We start from the raw sequence: 27357 nt of genomic DNA, 5'->3' as shown, positions 1-27357 counted from the left end.
CATCTGGCTGTGCTTGTTACAGAACAAATGAAACCTGTAACTTTTTATTTTTATTTTTGCAGTGTGTCCCTTTTCATAAAAAAGTGCTCCCATTTGGGGTTTAATCCATCCATTCTCAATCTGGTTTGTTTATTTCTGTGACTCCTTAGACTTGCTTTAGAAACAGTGTTTAAAATTCTTTTCGAAACCTCCCTTGCCTGGGACTGATATCTGCAACTCCAGTGCGTTCAGCAATATTTACTCTCTGGCTAGGCACATACTGTTGGAGAATGGAAGGAAAGCAGTGCGTCCTAATGTATCTGTGAAGTATTGACTAAATCTTAAAGGAGGCATTTCCCCCAAACCTCGTGATTAAGGAAAAAATGGGGGAGCAATGATTAATCAAGGACAAGGATTGGGATATGGGTCTGAATCTGGTAAATAGGGGTGTTGGAAAGTAGCAGATCCATGCAAAACACATCCATATTTTCCTGTGTTGCATGAAATGGACAATTTGCTTTTCTTTTCTTCTGTCTGTTTCAAGGAAAGCTCTTAGCAGCTTTTTTGTAATGGGGGAATTCACATGTGGTAAATAGTAGCAGTAGCATTATATGATTCTGTGAAGTGCCATTCCCAGCTCACCCATAAATCCTAGTATTGTCCTCTTTACATTCCATATTGAGACGTGTGTGTGTGTGTGTGTGTGTGTGTGTGTGTGTTTTAAAAGAAGCAGCTGGAAATTATTTTTTTTGTAACTTATTTGTTAAATAAATAAAACCTAAGGATTTGAGTTTAATGACACAACCAATGCACTTTGCAACTATTTGTAAGAATTCTGTGTGTGTGTGTGTGTGTGTGTGTGTGGCCACATTTTACTCCTTGGTGAAAAAATGCAGGGCTTGATACAAGCTGTTGGTTGTATTTTGAGAAGGCACTGTGTTTGTGCAAAAGCAAATGTCAAATAAGTGGGGAAAAATTATTGGCAGCCTACAGAGATTTGTAAAATGATTATCTGGCTGCATATGACTCCCTTGCCTGATTAAGATATGCATCTTTCTTCTCTCTGCAGTTAATTTTTATTTTAGCTGTTTCCGTATCTTATAGCCGAAGTCTTGTGGCACCTTAAAGAATGACATATTTATTATGGAATAAATTTTAGCGTACTAGAGACCACTTTATCCTTTTCGCAGTCGTCTGTGCTTGGACATGCTGGCTTGCATGGCACACCAAGCCAAACCTTGGATTACTATAGTGTGGCATAGAAGCAAAAAAGGACCAGACGAGAGCAAAATTGCTGTGAGCTCATCTCAGTGAGCGTGCAGATTCACGTGGCTTCATTAAGCCAAGGTTTGGCTTAGCATGTTGCACAAACAAAGCCACTGAGAGGGGCCAGCGCCAACAGGGATATGACATCAAGCGTAGGGTCCAGGCTATCCTGCTACTTCCCTTCATAGATCCTGCTCACATAAATAACGAAAGCAGCAGTGACATCTTTCAAATATTTATTTCTACACTAATGATACTTTTAACACTCATACTTTGTTGAATAGGAAACCCATTTGTTTAGAAGCGAATATTATTCGAAGCATTTTACAAATGCTTGGACTCTGTGAACTTTTGCACAACGTTAGTCATAGTTGCTTCCTGTCCTGGAGGATTTGTGATTCGTTATGTTGGCTTGTTGATCACGAAGGAAAGATTCCCCCCCCCCCAATGCTGCCAAGGCAAAGTCTTTATTTGGGATTCTGTACAGGAGAGTCACTTTTCATTTGCTTAACTGTTTTCTTTCCTTATGAGTTGGCATACAAACATAATTCAGGTTGTGCTGGATTAATCTGAAGTGTCACGAACCTGAAGGGAACATTTTGAGCTGCATAAAAAGGCACCCTCCCTTCTCTCTCCCCCCCCCCCCGGCGATTATTTTGATTGCTTCAAAGTATTGTTACAAATGTTGGCCAAGCCATGCCAGCCTTTCACCAGGGAAATTTGTTTGGTAATGACCCAGGATGTTCAAGCAGTGTCTCTTTATGGTAACTTAATTGTTGGAGGATGGCTTGGAATGTGAAACCCACCAGAACTCAAGGGAGGTTACTCAATCTTTCCCTCCAGCTGGAAGGAGAGGGCAAGCGGAGGAAACAGCAGAAGTGTTTTGGAATGGAGAAAAGGAGCAGATTTGGGGGCTGTGAGAAAGAAGCAGCAGTTTTGAGACAGGTGCTGAGAGAGCGAGAGCAAGGAAATGAAAGCTGGAAAGCACCATTTAGCAACAGAATCTCTTTGGAAAACTGATACAGGGCGGTAGATTTGCCTCTTTTAGAATGCTTAATCTGTTTGCGTTCATCTTTGCCTGTTAGTAGATCAGTCACATATTACAAAATTGCCATAAATCTCCATTGATCTCACCTGCAAAATAAAGCCAAATTGAGAAAATTGTTGTTCTTGGAACTTTTTATCAGGAAGATTTACGTAGGAAGCCTCGGCCCAGTATACCTGAAGGAAAGCTTCCACCCCCATCGTTCAGCCCGGACACTAAGGTCCAGCTCTGAGGGCTTTCTGGCGGTTCCTGCACTACGAGAAGCGAGGTTACAGGGAACCAGGCAGAGGGCCTTCTCAGTAGTGGTGCCCACCCTGTGGAATGCCCTCCCACCAGATGTCAAGGAAATAAACAACTACAGTGGTGCCCCGCAAGACGAATGCCTCGCAAGACGGAAAACCCGCTAGACGAAAGGGTTTTCCGTTTTGGAGGTTCTTCGCAAAACGAATTTCCTATGAGCTTGCTTCGCAAGACGAAAATGTCTTGCGAGTTCCTGCGGGTTTTTTTCCTCCCCCCCTTTTTCTAAGCCGCTAAGCTGCTTATCTGCTTATCCGATAAGCCGCTAAAAGCCGCTAAAAGCGCTAATTCGCTAAGCCGTCAATGGGCTTGCTTTGCAAGACGAAAAACCGCTAGACGAAGAGACTCGCGGAAACAGATTAATTTCGTCTTGCGAGGCACCACTGTATCTTACTTTTAGAAGGCAGCCATGTTTAGGGAAGTTTTTAGTGTTTGATCTTTTATTGTGTTTTTAATATCCTGTTGGAAGATGCCTAGAGTGGCTGGGGAGGCCCAGCCAGATGGGCAGGATATAAGTAATAAATTATTATTATTATTATTATTATTATTATTATTATTATTATTATTACTACTACTACTGCCCTCACTCTGGATTGGCTTCATTTGTCCTCAGTGATGTTATCATGTTCGATTATGTGGTGTACCTGATGTGTAATTGACTGTGGTTGCCCATATAGAAAATTCACTATGTGTGGTTTGGGTGTGTGATTGGTTGATTGATAGAGAGAGTGAGGTGGTATGAGGTGGTGGAAGGTTGTAGTTGTTTTGTGAATGAATGGTGAGAGTGATGTTGTGTGAAGAACGTGTTTTACTATCACTGGGAGTTCGTATCATGATGCTGAGTAGTCTCCCCCACCCTTGATCTTAGTTCTGTGGATAGGTTTTTTTAAAAAATGAATATAAACGTTGTGTATTTTTGTTTTTGTTTTTTCTGAATTGGAAACTATCTGAAATCGTGCTTATTGTACTTTGAATACATATTTGAATTTTCTTTATTGTAAACTGCTTCAAAAATTATGTATAGTGGTCTGTAAATAGACTGAATAAATAAATTGGAGATGAGGACTCTGAGTTGTACTCAGATATATACTCAAAGTGTTGGAATTAATCATCCTAAATTAGTCAAGCCCGTTAATTTCAATGAGTCTAATCTGAGTGGGAGCAGGGCTTTTTTCCAGTCGGATCTCAGTTCCGGCACCTCAGTTGGGTGCCATTGCAATTCTAAGGGAATGAGGGAGGTGTTCATGGTGAGTTCCGGCACCTCTTTTTCTAGAAAAATAGCACTGAGTAGGACTAATATTGATCATGATGTTCTGAGTGGGGAAAAATACAACATTGCAACAGTGGGAGATGGGAAAAAAAACAGCGGCAGTAAATGAGATTAAAAAACATACTGTCATAGTTTACAACTTGGATACGTGGTTGCAGGTCTGCCTTTCTCATTAGTTGAATCCCTTTATTGTCTCTCCCCCCGCCACCATTATTAATTGCAAATAATTTTAGGATGGGCAGCTTCAGCGCAGAAATAACAGTCTAAAAGATTTGGCCTACTCTCTTTTGAAATCCATTAAAGGCCTCAAATTTATCAAAGGAGGAGAGTTATTTCATATACTTTTCATTGTTTCTGTTTGGCTTATTTAATTGGAAGTAAGCCAGTGGCCATTTTGCAGGACAGGGATAGCCTGGATGGCACTCTCCAGATGTTATAGAGTATAACTCCCAGCAGCCCTAGCCAATATGGGTTATGGTCAGGGATGATGGGAACTGGAGTCCAGCATCCCTGGTCCAGCATCTGGGACTTGACTGTCCCTGTTGTAATAGTATAGCCAGATGAAAAATGCATATTCATTGTGGCAGTTCTTAATGAACCTGGTGATTGAACAAAAGCCCAGGATAAAGCCTTACATTTTATTGCAACACACTTGCTTAACAGATGCTCAGATTACTTTCCACGACAACACAAAAATTTATTTTTAAAAATGTTAAAAAAGTAATTTGGTGACATAACTAATACGCAAATGGCAATTGGAAACTTTTCAGTATGCTTCTTAGTTGTTGTTCACTTCTCAGACAATAGAGGCACAGCAAGCTCCAGCAAAAAAAGTAAAGGAAAAAAGGAACATGTAAAGAAAGGTCATGAAGTATGCAATCATTTTAGCCACATGGTTGGTGCTGCGGAAATCTAGGCCAAGATGCAGCAGGACAGTGTGACCCAGCTGAGGTAGCAGATTGTAAACAGTGCTGGACTGACTTCGGTCTCCAACAGATTCTATGAAGAACTGATCAGCAAAGAGAGATGCATGTTTCTTCCCTTCCTGAAATCTTGAGAGTCTTTTTGTTTTTTTGATCTCTTACCGATTCGAAATTTCAAATACAAATCTGTTTTACAAATACAGACTTTAGCAGAGCTGAAAGCAGCAGGCACATCAACAAGCTTTGCTAGTCTTTAAAGAGCTATCAGTTTCCCTCAAGCAACTGCGTTTGCAGCACCAAACTGAGCTCTCTGGAGCACAAGCTAGGGCAGTGTGTATGGAAGTCCTGGGTTGCCCATTCAACACAGCAACCAGCAACAAATTTGAGTTATCCTCTCTGACCCTCCTCTGGCCAGTTTTTTGTTTTTTTGTTTAAACTGCAAAATGGTTTCCTTCACCCACAACCTGTTACAGTGAGGATGTGACATTTTCCTTCACATTGGAATTGTCATCAAACATCAAAGGCCATTAAGCAAATGCAATTAACTATCAAAATGACGAACACCTGAGGCTTTTTAGTGCCAATTGTGTATTTCATTACATCAAGCAAAAAAGATTCAAATCACGCTTTGTTTGACTGCAACATTTTTTGTAATGTAAATTTAGACCAGGTGTGCACTTAAGCTAAATTTGTTCACCAGATCAGCGGAGGCTGCTCTGCCTATCTCCTTGCTTGCAACCAGTCTAGGCTGGCAGGCTTTCCTCCATAGTTTGAGTGTTGCCTTTTTAGAACTCAAGAGATATAAAATGTGAACCAAAGCAGAATGAGTTGGCTCTACTTATCATTGTACCTTGCACCAGCAGCTATTTGCTCTGTTTCCATCTCCTGTTGCTCTCCCTACCTTGCACCCGACCAGCCCTAATCAGCACCAGTTTACATTGCATCAGATGAATGGTTGGGAACTCAGTGCTTGTATGTGCGCTTCACCTTCTAAAATCCCAGTGCATGAGTTATTTAACACCTCAGAAGGGTGAAAACACTTTGTAATTTGTGATGCACAAAAACACTGCACAAGAACTCTGCTGGAGCCTGCTGTGTGTTATGTTCAGGAGGAAATCGACATCAGATAAGTAGTCCTGTTCATTCTTTCACCAGATTCTGAAAATTACTTCGGGGTGTGTGTAATAATGGTTGTCTCTGCTATTAAAGAAGAGGCCTAAAAAAAGAAGAAAAAGAACTCAAATGTAGGTCGCTATTGAAATGGGAACTTAACATCCTTCTGGGAAGAAATGTGCACAGTATCAATTTATTGTGTAAATAGCATGACGTCATTAAGATAGCCAGGGTGCCACTTATCTTGGTGGAACATTGTATCTGTACACAGAAGCACTGTGGCACTCAGAGTCTGAGAAACCAAGCCTCCGTATGTGTGCCTGTGTATGCATGTGTGAGGTTTCACTCCTTGGAAATGCTGCCCCTAAGTTCAATGCTTCCCTTCCCCTTGGGATTGAATGGCATCCATTAATGTAAGGGAGTATACTTGGGAAGGGGTACTTTTTCTCCAAAGCTTGTAAACTTTTATTAATAAGCATTAATAATACATTAGTAAATGTAAGGCCTCAGCTGTAGATCATAACTATTAGTACTTCTAACGCAGACTTTCCCAACCTGGTGCAATTTAGATGTTTGGGACTGCACCTTCCATCAGTCCCAGCCAGCATGGCCACCGCTTAAGGGGAGAAGAAAGTTGTGGTCCAAACAACTTTTGTAGGGCGCCAGGTTGCTGAATACTGTTCTTACGTTTCAGTTGTACATCCTTTACCTTTAGGACAGAGGCATACTTTCAGCCTGTTAAATTTCTTATGGGTGTCCCCAGAAATCAATTATGGAAACACATTTTATTTTAATTTGGGGGCTATTTTGGTTTGGGATGAATTTTTTTGTTTCTTTGCCCCTTCCAACCAACTCCCTTTCTTTTTCTCTGCTTATGGTATCGGTGTGACGACTGTTGATGAGCAGCACACAATAGTGCATTTTTTGCTTTAAGATCTGTAGAAAAGAATAAATATTTGATGAAATAGGCTACTTCTTTAAAGGTTTCAAAGCTGATTCATTATTCACCCACCTGGCAGGCTGTGCTGAGAGCCAAGCTATGATGGTTCTCATAACCTGAGGATCACTATGTTCTAGCAAGTCACTGGGTTTTGCTTTATATGGACTTTGTTCCCTGTTGGCTTGTTCTCCAGTGTCATTAATTAGACTGTTGGGTGGCCTCTTTGAAGAGCCTCATTATGCTGTCAGTGCTTCTGACTCAAGTACAAAATTTAAAAGATGGATGTTGTCAGAGAGAGACTTCTCCCTGACCTTGAAGTTTCTGCTGCTTCCTGACAGTGTAGACAAACATCTAGGTTAAGTATTTTTAAGGCTTGTGTTTGCTCATGCTATTCCTAGATATTTCTCCTTGCAAATGTCAGGTTCCATTGCTATCTTAAATGCAGGTGATAGATTTCCTCACCTTCCTTTTAAGTTCTGCTCTCTGTAATTGTTCTGACTGCTGTGAAAAATCACACAGAATTCTGACTGAGGTGGGTGATATAAAAGGGAAAGCAGGAAGGGGAAATGGAATGGAATGGCTGGAACTCTGAAAAGAAGTAGTCTGCACTGCTGAGCCCTATGTATAAGTATCATACTTGTGATACTTGTCTCCAAATTCTCCCAAACAAAGATGTGTGCATCTAAGAAGGAAAAGGAGCATGCTGTACTGTTTTTCCTCTTTAATTTCATGCCCCAATTTGCGTGAGCTTGCCATGCTCTGAAGCATCTAGATGAGGGTGCTCTGATGTATAAATAGATCTTAATGGATGATGTGGTTTACCTCTGAGGATGTTCATTTTTTTCTCCCAAGTACTCCTGGCATCTACAGTGTCATTGCTCTGGAGCAAAAGGGTAATGAGTCTCATCTGTGAGTGTGCTTCCTTTGTACCACAGAGCTGAAGAGGAGGTTTCTCTTGGGCTTGCTTAGCAGCATTTAGCGAAAGAGGCCCAGAGATTCCTACAAAAACAATTTCTGGGGGAGGAGGGGTTCAGTCCTCTGTAAAATTAGATTAGAAGCTCACATGGGGGCGGGGCAGCTGATTCTTCCCTATTTCCTCTTTGTGTGCTGACTAGACTGAATTTAGGCTAACTAATATTTAATTCTGCTCCGATTAGAAGCAGACAGGGTTTAGGCTTGTGTACTGTAGTGAAGGGACGCGGGTGGCGCTGTGGGTAAAAGCCTCAGCGCCTAGGGCTTGCGGATCGAAAGGTCGGCGGTTCGAATCCCCGTGGCGGGGTGCGCTCCCACTGCTCGGTCCCAGCGCCTGCCAACCTAGCAGTTCGAAAGCACCCCCGGGTGCAAGTAGATAAATAGGGACCGCTTACTGGCGGGAAGGTAAACGGCGTTTCCGTGTGCTGCGCTGGTTCGCCAGATGCAGCTTTGTCACGCTGGCCACGTGACCCGGAAGTGTCACCGTACGGGCAGGGGTACCTTTACCTTTACTGTAGTGAAGCTGTGGACAAGGTAAAACCCACAGAACGTATTGCTTCTCTCAGGTTTTATGTTGTTGCACCATGACAACCCACAAGGGCCAGTTATCCAGGGTTGCAGGGGAACTTCTTTCAGAAAAAAAAAAGTTGATGAGCCAGATTCAGCCTCAGGCCTTATTCCACATTTGAATAGCCTAGTGCACACCACAACCTCTTATGTACATTTTAGAAGAGTGTAGATCATAATTATGACATGGTAGAATGAACACAGGGAACTGGTTCATTACTGAAGCACACATGTGAAAACATTGTAAGCCGGGAACCTGCAGTTGATTTGCACATTGATATTTGCGTTAGAACTATTTAGTGTTTCAGGTTTTAATTCTTTAAACTACCTTGAGCATGAGAGAAGGGCAATGCACAAATGATTTAAGTAAATAATTAAATAGCCCTGCAAACATGTGGCATGGCTTCATTTCATTTAAAAAGCAAAGCTAGCCCCTGTAGTTCGCAGATTTGTACGGTATCCAGTTTTCTTCTGTATGTTCCAGTAAGTGCCCATGCACTGGAATCGGGGTTGACAGTGTCTAGGCACCAGTCTGTTTTTTAGTTCGTTGCTCTGTCACATTAACGGTGCGCACCCATCACAAAAGTCCTGGCTACAGGCCTGGGACCAACAGTGGTGACCAAGTGCCTGGAAATTTCAGCACAATATATATTACAAAATGTAACATTTATCCATAGCCTTTGGTTCTTATACTATTAAATTTTGCAGTTTATGCTGAAAGTGAGAGGATTAAGATTTTTTGGGGGGGGGGTGGGAATAGAAGGTAGGACCGTCAGGTGGGATCTGTATGCTACGCAGACAAACTTTGCACACTACGAAGTGCAGAACAATTAGGGAGGTACATAGAATTCCTCTGAATTGCATTATTATATAATACAATGTGGTGGGCACAAATTATGCACTGGAATATCTTTTGTGAAACTTCTTTTTATAGCTTGCTGCTTCCCACACACTGTGCTGAAAAAGAGAGAGCCTGCTATGATGTTAGTAATTAAGAACGATGCCTACTTTCAATTTTGACATGCTTCTGGAAGATTTAACTATCACATTGATGGTGATGTTGCAGACTTGTTTGGTAGCAATTACATTGCCCCACAATAAGGATGCTATTAAAGCCTTTTGAATAGCTTATATCTTGCAGATTGGCTTTTTATTTCTCAACAGTTATTTATGGCATGGTATTTGACAACAAAAAGTGTCAGTAGCAATTGCTTGGCTGGGAAAACAATTTATGTTTATTTGAGGCTCTGGTTCACAAAACTTTTTTGTTACTCGTCCTAGAAATTCACAGAACCCTTGAATTCTAGCACAAAGAGGTTGCAGATAATAGTGATATGTTGTTTTATCTGCATATTGTTTTGCTGAGATTGAAGCCTCACACCAGCCTTTGCCAAGCTGGTGCCCTCCAACTGCTCAGGCCTGGGTTGGGTGGGAACAATAGCCTAAAACAGCTGAAAGGCACAAAATTAGCAAAAGTGGGGAGAGATCTCAGTAGATTAGGATGTTAAGGCATGGGGAACTTGATAGATAGGTATCCGAAAGACTAATACAATGGACTGAGAGAGCATCCCAAGGGAAGCTAGACGAGAACAGAGGTTACAAGGGGTTCTGAAAAGAGAGTGCGAATGAAAGAGGTTCGGGGGGGGGGGAAGACCCTCACAATGTCTTAAGACCAAGAGAGGCTCCATTCTGTGGCTGGTATTGGATAATCTTCGCTGGCTTCAGTCTGTGTCATACACATCTCCCTCTTCCATTGCACACTTAGCTTTGGTGCTTCATTCCTGGCTTGCATTGAGCCAGTGTTCTCTATTCCATTTAAAACGTGCAGCTCTCGTTTCATCATTTCACCGGATCCTCGTTTCACCAGGACCAATCAGATTCTTAGCTACATTTAAAAAGTCTGACTGTCATTCATGGTTGGTGAAGCCAGGACTGATGATCTGGATGCAGTCTAGGTCCACTGGCAAGGAGAGCCTAGAAGCAATGCCAACTGTTGGGTGTGACTGGGAAAAGCAAGTTCTGAATGCTAAATTGTTTTTGAGTAACCAACTAATCCTTAACCTCCACTCCCATCAGCTGCAGCCAGGGTTCAAGGGAGATAGCAGTTGTAGTCCACAACATCTGGAAAGCACAGGGCTAGGGAAGGCTGATCTGGAAGTTTATAGTGAGGCATCTTCAATATGAAGATGACCTCAGCTCTATTTATCCAGGTGTGGTGATGTTTTCTTCATCCCTTCACTCACTTTTTGCAGAGCACCAGTGATGGCATTGTCTGCAGATTATCGTCGTGCTTTCTTTGCAGTTGTTTAGTATTTTTCTTGGAGTTTGTTTGTGGCAGCTTTGTAGCTATAGATGACATTGAATTGCAATGGCTTCCTATGTGTACAGGTAATAGTGTTACTGCCCAGGTATCTGAGGTGGAGTGCCCAGTGGCTTGTATTGGGATTGGGTCAACTATTAGTCCTCCCCATATATCATCTTTTTTTGCTCAGAACCTTCTGCCTGTCTTCTTAAGCACATTACCAGAGCAAATATGTGGCAATTTATTTATAAAAAACCCCTATATAATGTTATAGTGTTATGATTCTAATATCCATAGCAGAAGAATAAGGCACCAAACCACAAAGGGGGTGGGAAGTATGTGTGGAAGCGCACTTCTTCATATAATTTTTTTAAAAGAATGGGAAGACAGAAGGAACACCCACACATCCATTAGTATGGATGGAACATCGCAGGCTATAAATACAGGAAGGGACTTTCATTTCCTCTATTGTGTAGAACCTTGCAAGTCCTGGGGGAATAGTGTGATTCAGCGGTGGTAAATGCCCGCAATGCAGGCTAGTCTCATTTTACCAGCTTCGACTGGTATCTCATCTGTAGCTAATGTTCTGCATATCCTGGAATACTCACCTTCACTTCGCTATAATGCTCACATGGAATGACTTTGAAAGCAGACCTGGTCTTGAATAGAGCATGACGACTTCTAAAAAGTGCTAGTGCTAAAGAGTATGTATCACGCCTGAGCTAAAAGAGCTCCACTGATAACCAGTTTGTTTCAGGGATAAATTAAAGGTGCTGGTTCAGTCTTCTAAATCTGTCCATGATTTGGGTTCAGGATGCTCCTTAAAGTTGGAAGACTGCCAAATTTGCCCTTTCAGCAAGTTCCTATTTAGACAGGTATTTCAGCCTCCTGGATTGTGTAATATTCCTCTTCCTGTAAGGGTGATGATTTTGTTCGTTTCTTTACATTGTGAGGTGCTCTGAGGACTTATTCAAAAAAAATGGGCTGTGAATTTTAAACTAAATAAATAGGCTTTGTTTGAGGCTGATACGTACATTATTTCAAATTGCACTGATATATGTGAGCATTAAGCAATCATGCATGCTGCTTATCTGGCCAGCTTGGCCAGTTATGAATTTCTCTGCACTGCAAATAAAGGAGAACTAAATGTTTAACTGGGGTATTGAATCTTTTATGGCTTTAACTCTTCTCCAATTGAAAGAAACCATCTCATTGCAGAACACAGGAGTAGCTTAAAATTTTAAATTAATGCAGAATAATCCCACACACCAAACAAATTACCGGTAGCTAACCCACTCACTTCATGCATTATACTTATACTCACTTCTTAAGATCTGAACTTTTATATCTGCCTACTCCATTGATTCCTTGCATTCTATTCTAAGAGTTCATGTCTTAAAAATTAAAAAAACAAAGCTGGAATTTACTGTTAGTTTTGCTGTGTGTTTCTGGAATATGTTTACTGAGAGACCTGGTTGGACTGAAGCGATGGCTTGTCCTACAGTTCCCCCTTTTGGTGACAAGGTAGAAGAGAAATGTTTTCTTCCTCAACTATTTTGCCTATTTTGTCTTTATGTTCTGCCATTGTATAAACCGGATTTAATGTTGCTTTGCTTTAAATATTGGTTAAATTTTGAAGTTGTCTCCCCCCCCCCCTTCTTGCTAAAATTTACAGTAACAGTCCAATTCCTGTTTTCCCTCGCTCATTCCCATCCCAACCAATGATAGCATGAGATGTTAGCCATTCACACTCATTATTTTATGGCATTTCAATTATGGCATATGGTTTTTATTTCTGTAACTAAACAAATGTTTTCAATTCTTTCTGCAGGTTATAGAAACATTATCCAAGCTTTCCCGCACCCCTATTGCATTAGTCACCGGAATAAGGTACAATGTAGTTGTAGATTCTGTTTTTAACTTTTATTGTGGCCGATAACTTGAGTAACATCTGTGAAATCTTTCTCTATCTAGCAGATGAGTTACAGTTAAATGATGAATGTTAAAATGCTACCACACAGTTGTTTCTTTAAAATGGAGGTGTACTTTAAGAACTGGGTTTATATTAAAACCAGTCCCTTATGCAGCATAAAATACTTAAACTTGTATTCACTGTCTACACAGTAGAAATAAACAAGGAAATGTGTGCACAGAGGCACCAACAGAGTCCAAAATAATATGATAAAATAACTACATATGACTATCTATCTATCTATCTATCTATCTATCTATCATCTAATCTATACACTGTTTGATTTATATACCACTTGATTGTAAGAGAAAAACCTTGTTACTGGGTTTTTTTCCTTTGATTACTTTACTGGTATGTGCTGCCTGAAGTACTTAGGTCATTTGAGAATTTAACAAAATGAGTGGAGTGGTGGGGTGTTCGAAATAGTAGTGAAATTCAGCAAACAGAATGTGCAAACTTCTTAGTGCTGCTGAATAAGATGGTATTCATGCAATTGTGCAATGATGGCAACTATGGAATGATTGTATATCTGTCTAACAAGTGAAAATATGAATGAGCTTTGTGCCCACGCGTTCAGCTCTTCCCCTCTTCCTTCCTTTCCCTTTCTTTTCACGGTCCTGTGATATGCCAGAAATGCTTCAATGAACCAAACCAGGAAGCTACCAGGGCATAACAAGCCAGGGCTGTAAGTCATGGTTTGAAGCTAGGTTAAGTTCCTAGCCTGTCCCAAACCTGGAATGCATAGCTTCCCAGTTTTGACAAGTTGTAAAACTATTGTTTATTTTACACTTTTTGGCTTATGTACTCAGAAGCGAGGTGTGAGGATGGTGCACAGAGCCAAACCTGTGCATATCTTGAGGCCCAATATATTCTCTGAGTGAAGATGGTATATAGCCATCTACAGCCAGCAACTTTTGTCTGACTTACATTATATTGAATTGTTCATTCTTTAGACATGCTCAGGCTTGGTGCGAATGTAACAAGAGGCTTCTCTCAACTGTGGCTAAGGGGTTGGGAGTGGTTTGCAGGATCACACACTTAGCTGGAGTAAATGCTCTACTTGTATCCATAATGCAGATCAAGCATTCCATTGGTAGCAATGTTAACTACGGTTAAACTTAGCAAGAGTCCTCACTTAACTAGGATTGGAAACTGACTTCAAAGGGCAAAAGGTGAGAAATATCTGAAATTGTCCTCTGTATGCTAGAAAAGGGTTGGTAGAAACAAAAGCTTTCAGATACATGAATGCATGCAGGCTGGTAGTGCAGCCTCAGACTATATTTGGTATGTACATTTGTGTGTTTGTGCTCGTGCATTATTTCTTGCACATCTAGGGAAAGGTGAACATTCAGGTTTATGGCAGTTTTTTTAACTTTTATATTTTGTCTCCACAGGCCGTTTCCTACAGAAGAGAGTGTGAATGATGAAGACATTTACAAAGGCCTTCCAGATTTAATAGAGTAGGTTGTATATTTGTGGACTGTATTGCATCAGTTATGTAAAGGAGAAAATGGAACTGTTTTGACCAACGAACAAAATATACTGTGTTGTACATGTGTCTGAGAAACATCTAATTAGATTCTGCTGCCTGTTGACTACATACAGCCCCCTCAAGAGGTTTTGTGGTCCCTCAATCCCCCCCATTTATCCATTTTTCTCTCATTCATATATATATATATATATATATATATATATATATATATATATAATATTTACTGACTGCTCCCATAGGTACTGTGCTGCCAAGAGTTTATTTTGTGTCCTCCTATGACCCCTAAATTCATCCATTTAATTGAATTTCCTTCCAATCATTCCTGCGGGGGCCCCCATTGTGATGGCAAAAGTTTCTGGTGACCCCGTCAGGACCAGAATGTGACATTAAAAGAAAACAAAAACAAAAAAACCTCACAACCATACCAGGTTTTTAACAATTTGGCCATGTCCATTTTGACACGTGGCCTTTAGAAGCTGGATCAGAGGTCCCTGTGGCCCAAAAAAGGTTAGCCACCCCTGATCTCAATGGAAGTGGAAGATTTTGATATTTCCAGAGGAGGACAAGGGGTGGGGGGGGGAGCAGAGCAACATTACGCCAGGTTATGTTGCTCTACCCTCCTTGTCGTCCTCCAGAAATATCAGAACCTTTCAAAAGGGTTAAGACTTCTTCTACATCCTATTGTGCCTATAATTTTAAAAGGCCCAAATGTTCTTCAAATTCTATTGTTAACGTTCTTAATTTTGTTGTCTTTTCTCCTCCCGCTTTGTGTTCTAGTGAAAGTGGTGTAGATGAAGATGAAGACCTTTATGATTGTGTTTATGGGGACGACGAAGGTGGCGAAGTCTATGAAGACCTGATGAAAGCTGAAGCAGCACACCAGCCAGTAGGGTTCAACACTTTGTTTATTTATTAATTTTTCTATACCACCCTTCCCCCGAGGATTCACAGAGCGGTTTACAATGTAGAAACACAAAAATACATAGCACAGTAACAAACAAAAACAATAACCCCCATCACCGTTTAAAAGGCCGTAGATTGTTTAATTAGCTAGGGAGAAGAGGAATGCTTTTGCCTGGTGCTCAGAGCTATGTAATGAAGGTGCAAGGCAAGCCTCTCTGGGGAGAGCATTCCATAGATGGGGAGCCACTGCAGAAAAGGCCCATTCTTGTGTTGCCACCCTCCAGACTTCTCGTGGAGGAGGCACATGAAGAAGGGCCTCAGATGATGATCGCAGTGTCTGGTTGCTTTATTGTTTGATAAAACAGAGATAAAATCAAACCAGATCAATATGAATAAATATTTGACATTCTTATTTTGTTTTTGTTTTTTTGATATAATTTTTTATTAATTTCCACAAAAAGAATATATAACACATCACAATTTCAACTTTAACAGATTTTCCAATTTTGGACTTCCCTCCGCCTCTCTGACAATCATCCAAATTTGATTTTTAAGTACACAGTTCTTAGATTCACTATTGCCTTTCGAAAACCATTTGAGACCTGCTTTTCTTTTTTGCAATATTTCTTTAACTTTTACAGAGCTTCTTTAAATGCCACTAACGTTATTTCTCTATCACTTATACCTTCCCAATAGTCCACCAACTTTTTCCAGTCCTCGATAAACTTTTGATCTCGTAGATATCTGATCTTCCCTGTCAATTTGTCCAGTTCTGCATAGTCCATCAACTTTGTTCTCCACTCCTCTATTGTTGGTACTTGTTCTTGTTTCCAGTTCTGGGCCAGTAATATTCTCGCCGCTGTTACTGCATATTGGAAAAGTTTGCAATCCTTTCTATTTATTTCATTTCCTATAATTCCTAGAAGAAAAGCCTCTGGTTTCTTAACAAATGTGTATTTCAACATTTTCTTCAATTCATTATATATCAGTTCCCAGAAGCTCTTCACTTTTTTACATTCCCACCACATATGATAAAAAGTGCCATCCTTTTCTTTACATTTCCAACATTTCTTACATGTTTTATACATTTTTGCAAGTTTTACCGGTGTAATATACCATCTATACATCATTTTCATTATATTCTCTTGACATTCTTATTTTGAATAGTCTTTCTGCTAAGACTACACTGTTGTCTTCTTGTAGTTTTGGGATGGGATTCCTTCCTTTCTTTAAAACAATTGTAGTTGCTTAATTATTTGTTATGGTATTATATTTTAATTTATAGACAATAAGTCACATGGCCAAAATACAAACAAGGTAAAAACAGAATAGCAGACCATAAAATCTGATGCAGCATAAAGTTCATGAGCAGAGAAGAAAATAAATGGAGGCAAAAATAATGATTAAGGACTGAAACAGATTTAGAAGACCTGGGAAAACAAAAAAGGGGGTTGCTGAAATGACAACGTCATAACCACTAGTTGAGCTGGCTGGCTGGGGCATTCCACAATTATAGTGTCACCAGTGAGAAGACCCTTTCATCTGTAACCAGCTGCTACATGTCAGCTATCTAGAAAACAAGCAGCAGACTTTGAGTACTTCCTCTGTTTCAGCTTCTTTGTTATTCATATGCTAGATTTGACAGGTGGGAAGCCTTCAATTGGCCCTCCTCACTCAAACATTACAATTCCTTTACCCAACTCCAGTTACAATAGTCAGTTATAGTAATAATGGGATAGGTCATCTTGTGGGAAATATATATGGCAAGAGGACCCCAGCTCTGTGGGCTGCCCCATTTGTCTAGCTGCACGTACTGTGGCATATTTCTATTCTCTGCCTACTGCAGTCCTCCACATGTTGGTGCTCTTTGGTGTTTTGGACCCCAACTCTCATTGGTGTATGAGACTTTGAAGCTATCTCTTCTGATCTTCTAAAAAAAATGAAAATGAAAATGGGGGTTAAAAACAAAAAAATTGGAAGAGCTAGCTTCAAATTCTCATACATGTAAGAGTAAGAATGTCAAGAAATTCAAAGTTTGTAATGTCTGCTGACATGTTGAAACCTCAAGCCCTTTCATGCAGAGGTTTGGTGGAAGAAAGAAGTCCAGAAATTGGGAAATTATTTGTTGCAAGAGTTTTTGAGTCTGCCACTTCCACCAGCCATTGGCTACGATTGCTGGGGCTGATGGGGAGTTCTAGTCCAAGGCATGAGGTTGGGGGAGGCTGGCCAACAACCCATGTAAAATAATAGAATTGTAGAGTTGGAAAGGCACCACAAGGAATGTGTAGTTCAACCCCCTGCAATGCAGGAACCTTTGGGGGCTCAAACTCACAACCTTGAAATTCTACCAACTGAGCTAGCTCAGCACATATGTCCCCTGCAGCCCAAATAATAAATCTGAAAACATTTTGTTGTCAATTGATCATAAACTCTGACAGCTGTCAAAGCAATATGTTGTAATAGGAAAGTGTCCTGAAATCAACATGTTTCACCTCTACAAATAACTTCTTGTTGGCTTGGCAGAAATGTCCTGAAAATGACATAAGAAGCTGCTGCCTTTCTGAAATAAAACAAACCGAAGAGAAATACACAGAAACATTGGAATCCATTGAAAAGGTAAAGTGACCTGGCAAAACAATCAGGAGCACCGTTCCAGCTGGGGAGTGCAGAGAAAGGGTGCGGCTGGTGAGGCAGTCTGGGTGGACCACCATTACTCTCCCAGCTTCCCAACACAATGGGCTGCTGGCACATACACACACACACAGAGAGAGAGAGAGAGAGAGAGAGAGAGAGAGAGGCGCGAGGGGTGAGGTGCCAGGAGCTTGGCCCAGTGCAGCATGCAATCGACCAAGGCAACTATTTGTAAACAAATAATAAACTTCCATAAAAATGGCAAAAGTAGTTTCTTCCCCCCAATAGTTTTTATCTTAAACAATCACAAACACTGTAAATAAAGAGGTCACTTGTGATTAGTGGTTAGCCCTTTCATCCTGTGGAATGAAATGTGCCTCCAAATTTAATTAAGGGGGGAAAAGGTGTTCCTTGGCTACCGGAAGTTTGGGCAGCACTGGTTTATATCCATTATCACATAGGGTATGCAAAGCTAATATAGGCAGTCACAAGACATATACATCTAAAATACAGAGTGTGGGGGTCATTCTTACCCTTGCCCTCTCTGAATAGGAATCACATATTCAGAAATGTCCTTTGTAGTGGGTGGCAAAATATGTTAATGCAGTATGTGTTCATTTTTCTCTTACAGTTTTTTATGGTTCCCCTGAAAAGGTTTCTGACCACTTCAGAGTTTGAGACAGTATTCATCAACATTCCTGTATGTAATGCCTTGGGATGTTTTGTTTGTTGTCCTCTGTTATGTGGAAGTCTACAAGATACTGTTTGAGAATACTGTTAGGGTAGAGATAGATGTGATATACAAAGAGCCTTCCTTCTGGTTTCCTGGTTTAATAGGTAGACGGGCTTAGGTAACAACATACAGAAAGGTGGGCACCACCTTGGGTCCCCAGATGTGGATAGATACAACATCCGTGATCCACTGCCAGTTTAGCTCAATGTTCAAGGATGTTGGGAGTTGTAGTCCAGTCACACCTGGAGACCCAAAGTTGAACACTGATCTAGGCAACTATAAACGCATGAAATGAGGAGCCGGTGTACTTGGGGTACTGTAAACTCAACTGCTTGGTATGTGAAGTGTGTGTAAAGATAATTCAGAGCAGCTCTGTGATCATCACCTGTTTCATTCATTCATTTTATTTGTATGCCACTTTTCCATGCCAAAAAAAATCATGCTCAAAGTGGCCTACAACAAAGAAAACAAGACATTTCAAAACCTAGCAGTGCAAAAAGAATTTCCTAATTACATAGGAGCCATTAGCAACATCCAGCATCCAATAACAAAAAAAATCAAGGGGGCTTTACAGTTTCACCTTAGTCCTGGAAATACCCTTTCCATGATGTTTCTCACAGCAGCGGGCAGGGTAGCTGATGTTCCTCATGATGTTTGGTAGTCCACAGCTATGAAGAGAGATCTGGTCCTGCATAGTGCACCTGTTTTGTCTGTCCAAGGACACGGTGGTGCTGTGGTCTAAACCATTGAGCCTCTTGGGCTGGGCTTGCTGGTCGGCGGGTCAAATCCCTGTGACGGGGCGAGCTCCCGTTGCTCTGTCCCAGCTCCTGTCAACCTAGCAGTTTGAAAGCACACCAATGCGAGTAGATAAATAGGTACCGCTGCGGCGGGAAGGTAAACGGCGTTTCCATGCACTCTGGCTTCTGTCACGGTGTTCTGTTGCACCAGAAGCAGTTTAGTCATGCTGGCCACCTGACCCAGAAAGCTGTCTGTGTACAAATGCCGGCTCCCTTGGCCTGAAAGCAAGATGAGCGCCACAACCCCATGGTCGCCTTTGACTGGACTTAACTGTCCAGGGGTCCTTTACCTGTTTTGCGTCCTTAATATGTCTCTGGCCACAAGAGCACTTGACTGTAAATTCTTGAAAGATGAGGGGTTATTTTAGATGGCTTTTATTTCAGCCTTGCAGAGCTTTGCGAATATATACCTGTATATTTATGAGAACACTTGGAAATGTGTAGTATCTACAAACTCTGTAAATAGAAATGTTTATTGCTTTTCCACTCTGCTTGTCTCAGCACCTTCTGTTTCTTGAGCAAGACATTAAGATTTCAGTTAGCTTGTCAGTATGATGCTATTCAGCTGTCCAGTGTAATGTGCCAAATGATTTTTTGTTGAAGTAGTGGGATGTGAATCTTTAATTCTTTTCTCTCTAATACCTGGAGCAGGTATAATGCCAACCAGTGACTAGACTGGGCTATGTGATTGCTTGGCTTCCCTTCCCTTTTTCATTTGTGAATACATCCCATCCTTTGCACCTGGATCTTTCATTAAAATCTGTTTTAAGAAACTGGCTTTAGTTAGGGAAATGAAGCTTAGATTTTTCTTGGGTTCATTTTAACTGTAATAAAAGTTAGTTTCATTCAAGAATGGACTTAAATGGAGGGTGCTTGGGGGTGGGGATGGATGGGGAAGAGTTTTTGTAGCCTGCAGTCTTAAACGAACGTCTGCACCAGGCCCAACATGTTTACTTGCTTTAAAATGTTATAATTTTACCATAGAACTGAGACAAATTCTCCAACATAGAGGGGAAGGCGTTTTACATTTCTTGCAGTTTTAAGTTTAATGAGTAGATATATAACTATGTATATTCAAGATATCTTTATTGTGCCATCTTTTTCATTCAAAAGATATAATTCAATTATAAGGTGTCTAGGATGAATCAATCTATGAATTATTTTACTGTATAATTTTACTGTATACGTGAAAACAGTGGCTTTACATGGCAGTATCAAACATAATTGCAGAAGTTTTATAGGATGTTTTTGTTGTAGGATTTGGTGAAAATCCACAGAAGTTTAACACAAGATATTCATGAATCCATCGTAAACAAAAGTGACCAGAACCTGTATCAAATTTTTATAAGCTACAAGGAAAGGTAATTACCGAGTTTTTAAAATGCACAATGTCGATAACTTTAACATAAGCTATTCATATTCCTTTATGCATTAGAAATATACTCTTGTTTTGTGTAGTGTGCTTTTAGAGAAACTGTATTTAATTTTTTATTATAACCAGAAATAGTATGTGTAACATTAGCATATAGCTTTAAATGTGCTGAATGCTAAACCAAATTTCAGAGAGCATTATTCTTTAGTATATACTGTGTCAGTCTCCCTGTTCTCTGTTCATATGTTGTTACAGTGCTGTTTTCTTTTCACAACTCTCAGCCTTATTTTGCATAAAATAATGTCATGTTATCTCAAAGTGCAATACACATATTGATGAATAGGCTACATGCTGCTCAGATGTTATCTATTTTGACAATCTGACCTCATCATCCTCTTCTCTTGATCTTAAATAACCAAGAACCTATGACTGATGCAAAACACTGTTATTTGCTCCATGACTTTATCAGGGCTCTGTGTGCCTTAGCATCCACTCTTTCACATTAACCTTCAGTAGCTTCACATCCTACCATCTTCCAGGAACCAGGGAGGGAATAGATGGCTAGGGAGAGAAGCAAGCCTGTTCACTTCCTTCCTGTGAATGCTAATCAGGAAGAGGCATATGGGAAAGTTCTGTATCCTGACTCTCAAGAATTTTCTATGCTGTGTTCTCTTGATCTTTTACTGATCTACATTTTCAGATACCTTTGAAGCATAGAATTATTAGGTTTGCATCATTTAATAAAGCAAGCAGGATTAAATTCATGTTTTGAATGCTGCTCCGTGTTTTGTTTTGTTTTGTTTATTAACACAGCTTCTTGCACAAAGCAAGTAAGTTAGCATTTTGGGGCAAAGGCTTGGATAGACATGTGAGCTTTCCATAGATGGGGAGTTTTTGATTCACCCATGACATGCACTTTGTTTGTATTCTGAAGTGGGTCAACCCCAGGTAGGCTGTGTTTGTAGGGCTTGGTTTTCATTTATATTCCCTTACAACGGAATTCAGAGCAATGGTAAGACTGAGAACTGAACATCACAAATACTTGAAACATTATTATTGTGGTTGCAAGAAGCCCTTTTTAAATGCAGAAAATGTTAATGGAAAAGAATAGCTTATTGCACAAGGGAGTTTTGAAATTATTGTGCCTTCCTTTCCATAGCTTATGAAAATCTGTCAAAGTAAGTCTGTCTGATCTTTGTGACTATTGCCACTTGGTTCTTTGAGCCAACATGTTATTATCTTGACTTAAATGCTCATATAACGTAAACTGGTATGCTTGCCCTGCTGTTGCTATAAAAAAGAACTCGGAGTAATTAATCTGGTGCTAATCCTACACTGCAGAGTATTATTCATCAAATCCTTTGAAGTCTGCCCATTAACATAACAAATACTAATAAGACTTGTTCTGTTCCAAAAGGTTTTTGCAGCTGTATTTTTAAGTAAATAAAATGTAGGCATTAAACCACAGCACATACTTTGAAGTGGGTGTTACACTTTTGAACACCTGTAGAGACTGACACACACGTTCCTAAGAGGCCAATCTGTATGCAATGATGGTAGTCTATGGTAGAACAAGAATGATGGGATGCAGCTGGAAAACAGCAGCCCCTTCCAGGGTTGGGGTGTAAGAAGACAAAGCCTTGTGTGGAAATTGAAGTTGGTGGAGTTGATAAAAAGATTAATTGCTTGTTCTCTTTCCTCTTGATCTAGATTAGTTATTTATGGGCAGTACTGCAGTCAAGTAGAAACAGCCATATCCTGTTTGGATAACATTTCCAAGACTAAAGAAGATGTTAAATTGAAACTGGAGGTATCACTGCAATTTCTCTTCTTAAAAACAAACAAACTGTACCTTGATCTCGAATTGTAGCATGGAGAGTATGGATTGTATTCACCTACGTTCTACCCACAGTGACCCGCTGAAGTAAATGCACATAATTTAGTCCATTAATTTCAGTGACTGACAACCCTATATTTCAATCTATGTCTTATGAGTTCATTTCTACAAAATTGGAGTTAGGCCTGTGGTAGGATTCTGAGGTGGTAGAGTGAATTGCCCGTGGAGGATGCCATGTTTGAATTTTTTCCCATAGGAGGAAAAAACTCTCCCACATTTCAGGTAGAAATGTTGTAACCTATCCTACTTCTTGCTGTCATGCATTTTTATATGGGGGGAGTTGTTATACAAGAGAGTATGAAAAAGCACCCCATCACCTCTTGTCTGAAGAGACAAATTCATGGAGGATAAGGTTATTAATGCCTACTAGCCATCATGGCTATGTTCTGTCTCCCCTGTTGGAGGCAGTGTGCTTCTGAATGCCAGTTGCCAGGAATCATGAGTTAGAGAGTGCTGTTGCGCACAGGTCCTGCTTTGGAATTCCATAAGCAACCGGCTGCTGTGAGAGTAAGATACTGGACCAGATGGGCCCATTCGCTTGATCCTGTAGACCTTATGTTCTTATGTGATACAGTCCATTCTGTAACCTCAGAACTCTACCTGTTGCCACCAGTTTGGATAACTGGTCTGCCTGCTTCAGAAAATTAAAGATGTTACTTTGCTGCATTGATTATACCAAGTCATATCGAACCCTTTGCTTCTTTAAATAGGAATGTTCCAAAAGAGCCAATAATGGGAAGTTTACTTTGCGGGATCTTCTTGTGGTTCCAATGCAGCGAGTTCTGAAATACCATCTTCTGCTTCAGGTACTTCACCTTTAAATTATATGAACTTCACAGTTCCCAACCAGTAGCTCAGGTTGCCGCCTTCTAGCCCAACTAGCACAGCTATTATGGAACTTTTCCAGTTCAAACTGTGGTCGTGTTAGTGCCACGGATTGTGTTTTCCATTCAACGCACAAAGTGGTAGGTCAGAAATCCTACACCTAGTGCCATTCAAAATACCCTGCCAAATTTACTCTGCTTTCTTTTGTTGGTTTTTTGGTTTCCTTTCCAGTGGCTGTACGCTCACCCTCTTTGGTGTGGAGTATTTGCCTCTGTTGCAGTGGCATAGCGTGGGGGGTGCAGGGGGGGCCGGCCGCACCGGGCGCAACATCTGGGGGTTAGGGTTAGGGGGTGCAAATCCACGGGTTATTACTTGCCTTGCCCCGGGTGCTGACAACCCACACTACGCCTCTGCTCTGTTGTTGTTGTTGTTGTTGTTGTTGTTGTTGTTGTTGTTGTATCTTCCCTTGATATGCAACATAGTTGTCTCTCAGGATCAGTGCTAGTTCTCTCCCCACTTCCAGTCTCCTTAGCTTATTCAGTTTTTTCTCATTGCAACAAGAAAATAATAATAATAATAATAATAATAATAATAATAATAATAATAATAATTAGTAATAATAATTTATTTGTATCCCACCCTCTCCGGCCAAAACCGGGCTCAGAGCTGCTAACAACAGGTAAAAATAGCACAGTGTATATAAAATCGCACAATCAATTAATAATAATAATAATTAGGTGATGCTTTTCATATATGCCTCTGCTTTTTGAAGTTGAAGCTGGACAAGGCTCAAGCACTTCCTAGCCTATTTTCTTGCTGTACTGAATTATAATAAAGCAATAGTTATTTTGAATGCTTCCCATTATAACCCATGGAGCTTGTGGCTTCTGTGCAGTTAGTCCTATAATGAGGCTAGAGAGTCCTATAAATATCATTTGATAGCTGTGCTGGGAGACTCATTAGTTCAGTTGCAAGGAAATATATTACTCTATTAGACTGTCAGCTTTGCTGATGCTTATAAAACGTCATTTTAAAAAGAACTTCTACCTGTGCAAGAAGCAATTCCCCCCACCCTTCCCTTTGCAGTGTTCTTTTCCATTGTGTATATCATGCTTCCTGGAATGCATCTGAATGAACTGAGTTTCCAGCATGATTTAACAGTTAATCCTTCCTCCTAGGGAACTCTGGGAATTGTAGTTCTTATGAGAGGATTGGAAGCCTTCTAACAACTCTCAGCACACTTTAAAAAACTACAATCCCTAGGATTCTTTGTGGAAGCCATGACTGCTTAAGGTGCTATGATACTCCTTTAAATATATATTGCAGAAGGGTCCTGCATTGTCTGAAACCAATGATACAAGTTAGTCACTGATTGCAATGGGGGCTCAGTTCAGTAAACTGGTCTAATTCCCCTTCCAAACATTTACTTCCCCCCCTAATTCTTGTTATAGTACTTTCCAGTGCTACTTGAAGTATTTGTAGCCATTCCCATTAAGACTGGAACCTAGATAGGAAATTTTAGGCGGAAAGGCCCACCTAAATTTCTGCCCCTTTCCTTGATGCTTGAGAATGAAAGTATTCTTGAAAGGAATCTGCTTTCCATGAAATCCCTGAATACACAGTCCAGAATGGAGAAAGGGAACTGAACATGTAAAAGGCTTGGCTATTGAGGATGAGTTAGGGAATAATTTGCCTTGTGAGATTTTAGGAGTTACATACCAATTTTGAAGTGTTTATAAATAAGTATGGGGAAGTGTAGATCAGTTACACAAAAGCACACAGGGTATAGGAGGAGGGGGATATCAGTACAATCCTCTTTATGTCTACTCATGTTGCTTCCAGACTTTTGCCTTTTTTGGGTGGGATTCAGTCACATACTGGTGAATTCACATTGTACAATCAAAGCTGATTTGGAGCTCTTGGGCAACAAAACAGCCTTTCCCCCAAAGATCAGACCTTTGGCAACAAGGAAATACACTGGAAAGTGTGGAATAGCACTTGCTTGTTACAGGATCATCTAGCCTCTCCACAGACAAATAAGAATGAATGCTCATTCAATAGTCATAGTCAGATAATCTCCTTGCAAACAAATCAGGATGAGTGCTTAATAAATAGGCCATCTGGAAGCCCCCTCAGAAGTGAAACCCATTTATTTCGTATTCTCTGGTAAGTCTGCCTGATTGCAGACTAAGTAAATGTGTAAGGAAAAAAACATGAATAGATAAAATTAGCTTGGAATTGTGATGAATTTCTATGAAATTTAACTCATGTTCTGAAATGAAAATTAATCCCATGGGCTTTTGCAATTTTGCCCTCCGAAACTCTGAGGGTAAAACATGAAAATTTAATCTCAAAGTTATTGAGAAGACTGTTTTTCAGATCCTTAGATTTTGTACTGTTATGTGGAGGGCAACATTCCAGATATAGGCTTTAATAGTGAAAACCGTGTCTTCACTTCATGTCTTGAATAAAAGCATGTGGGATATAGCATATGCATAATATACGGTACCTCATATTATGGGCTTTTTACAGATAATGATGAGATCAGCCCATCATTTTCTTCCTAAGGCAAAATGGTTCTGTTTTTAAATACTGATAAGTTCAGCATTTTTAAAAAATGTCTTGAATGGCTGATAGCTATCACAAGAAATGTCTGTGTATTCTTCAATACAGGAGTTGGTAAAACATACTAGTGACCAAACTGAGAAGAACAATCTGAAACAGGCACTTGATGCAATGAAGGTAAGTGCGACTAACAGATTGGATATGTAAACTCTCTCTGGCGTAAAATTGTAAGAGTCTTTTCTGGAGAGAAATTAAATATATATCTACCTGCAATGTGTTGTTTCTGCATTAGTGCACACCAGCTCATATGTTCACTAATACTGTACCCAAAAGCAGGTGCAGAGTTTTCCCAATTCAGAGCCAAGCTCATCAGAACAAATTAATATTGATGTTTGAAAGGAAAAGGCTCTATAGCTTTGTTGTGTGTCAAATGCATGTTAACTTCAGTCTGCTTGATTGCACATTGTTTCTCCTATTTAAAGCACAAAATATAATGCAAACCTATATAAGAAACTGACTTACACACTGAGCCAAACCATGGGTTCTAGCTCAGTATAGTCTACACTAACCGGCAACACCTCTCCAGAGTCTCAGGCACCAAGTCTCTCTCAGCCCTCCTTGCAGATGCTGGGATTGAATCTCATATTTTCTAGATAGGAAGCAGATGCTCTGTCGTTGAGCTATGACCCCACCTAAATCATCTACGTTCACGGCATGCATAATTGGTTTGACTACACATCTCTAGTTTTATTCCTAGCTTTATATTATTATCTGTTGAGTCAGTTCATGGAGGGAGATCAGTCTTGCAGCCATTCTAACTGTGTTTCTGCAGGAAGATTTTCTGAAAAAAAGCTTTCATGTTCAGTTTTCGAAGTGAGCATATGAGCTATTGCTATATGATTCAATTGTTTTTGGAGCTCTTAGTTCTGAGCCCTATTTGGTTTTTGACTATCTTAAGCATACTGTGTGTTCTCACACTGTGGTAGAAAGAGGTTTACACTTAAAGGTGTGCTATGTTCCCTCTGCCTCACAAAGGAAGTATGAGCAGGCTATTCATCTCCCACTTCTCCCTCACTACAGAAAAATTAGTCAAGGAAACTTGATTGACCTGACACATGGTACTGTCCACATGATATGCAGGGTGGGTGATGTGTCTCACAATTTATATTTATGTACAGTTTGTACCTGCTAATGTTTTAATACATAACTGCTTCTACTGTAGCTTGGGAAGTGTCTCTTAGTAGTCAATTTTTCTAATTAAGTGTAACAATTTAGCCCATGGCTTTTGCACCTCAGATATCTCTCTTCTGTGTTTTAGGACTTGGCACAGTATGTAAATGAAGTGAAGCGAGATAATGAAACCCTCCGTGAAATTAAACAATTTCAGTCATCAATTGAGAATTTGGTATGTCTCTGTCTCGTGTTACCCTTCAAACTTTGTATGTTGTTTTTACTGTTCCTTTTCGGGGTGATCTTTCTGCTGCTTCATTCTTAAA

General features: G+C 40.3%; 1 protein-coding gene across 4 annotated transcripts in view; it reads left to right on the top strand.

The window, feature by feature from the left end:
- VAV3 (vav guanine nucleotide exchange factor 3) overlaps positions 1-27357 on the top strand; it is a 216209-nt gene that overhangs the window by 97616 nt on the left and 91236 nt on the right. For all 4 annotated transcript variants that reach the window (XM_081865819.1, XM_081865816.1, XM_081865817.1 and 1 more), the window contains exons 3-12: positions 12506-12564; positions 14041-14106; positions 14916-15024; positions 17565-17657; positions 18304-18372; positions 20460-20563; positions 22285-22384; positions 23182-23277; positions 25970-26038; positions 27180-27266. In XM_081865819.1, the coding sequence (XP_081721945.1) occupies positions 12506-12564; positions 14041-14106; positions 14916-15024; positions 17565-17657; positions 18304-18372; positions 20460-20563; positions 22285-22384; positions 23182-23277; positions 25970-26038; positions 27180-27266 (852 nt within the window). The remainder of the gene's footprint in view (positions 1-12505; positions 12565-14040; positions 14107-14915; positions 15025-17564; positions 17658-18303; positions 18373-20459; positions 20564-22284; positions 22385-23181; positions 23278-25969; positions 26039-27179; positions 27267-27357) is intronic.

Source organism: Podarcis erhardii (assembly GCF_964252035.2).
Source record: "Podarcis erhardii genome assembly, chromosome: 6".
In the NCBI taxonomy this organism is placed as follows: domain Eukaryota; kingdom Metazoa; phylum Chordata; class Lepidosauria; order Squamata; family Lacertidae; genus Podarcis; species Podarcis erhardii.
This window is presented reverse-complemented; position numbering and strand designations above follow the sequence as displayed.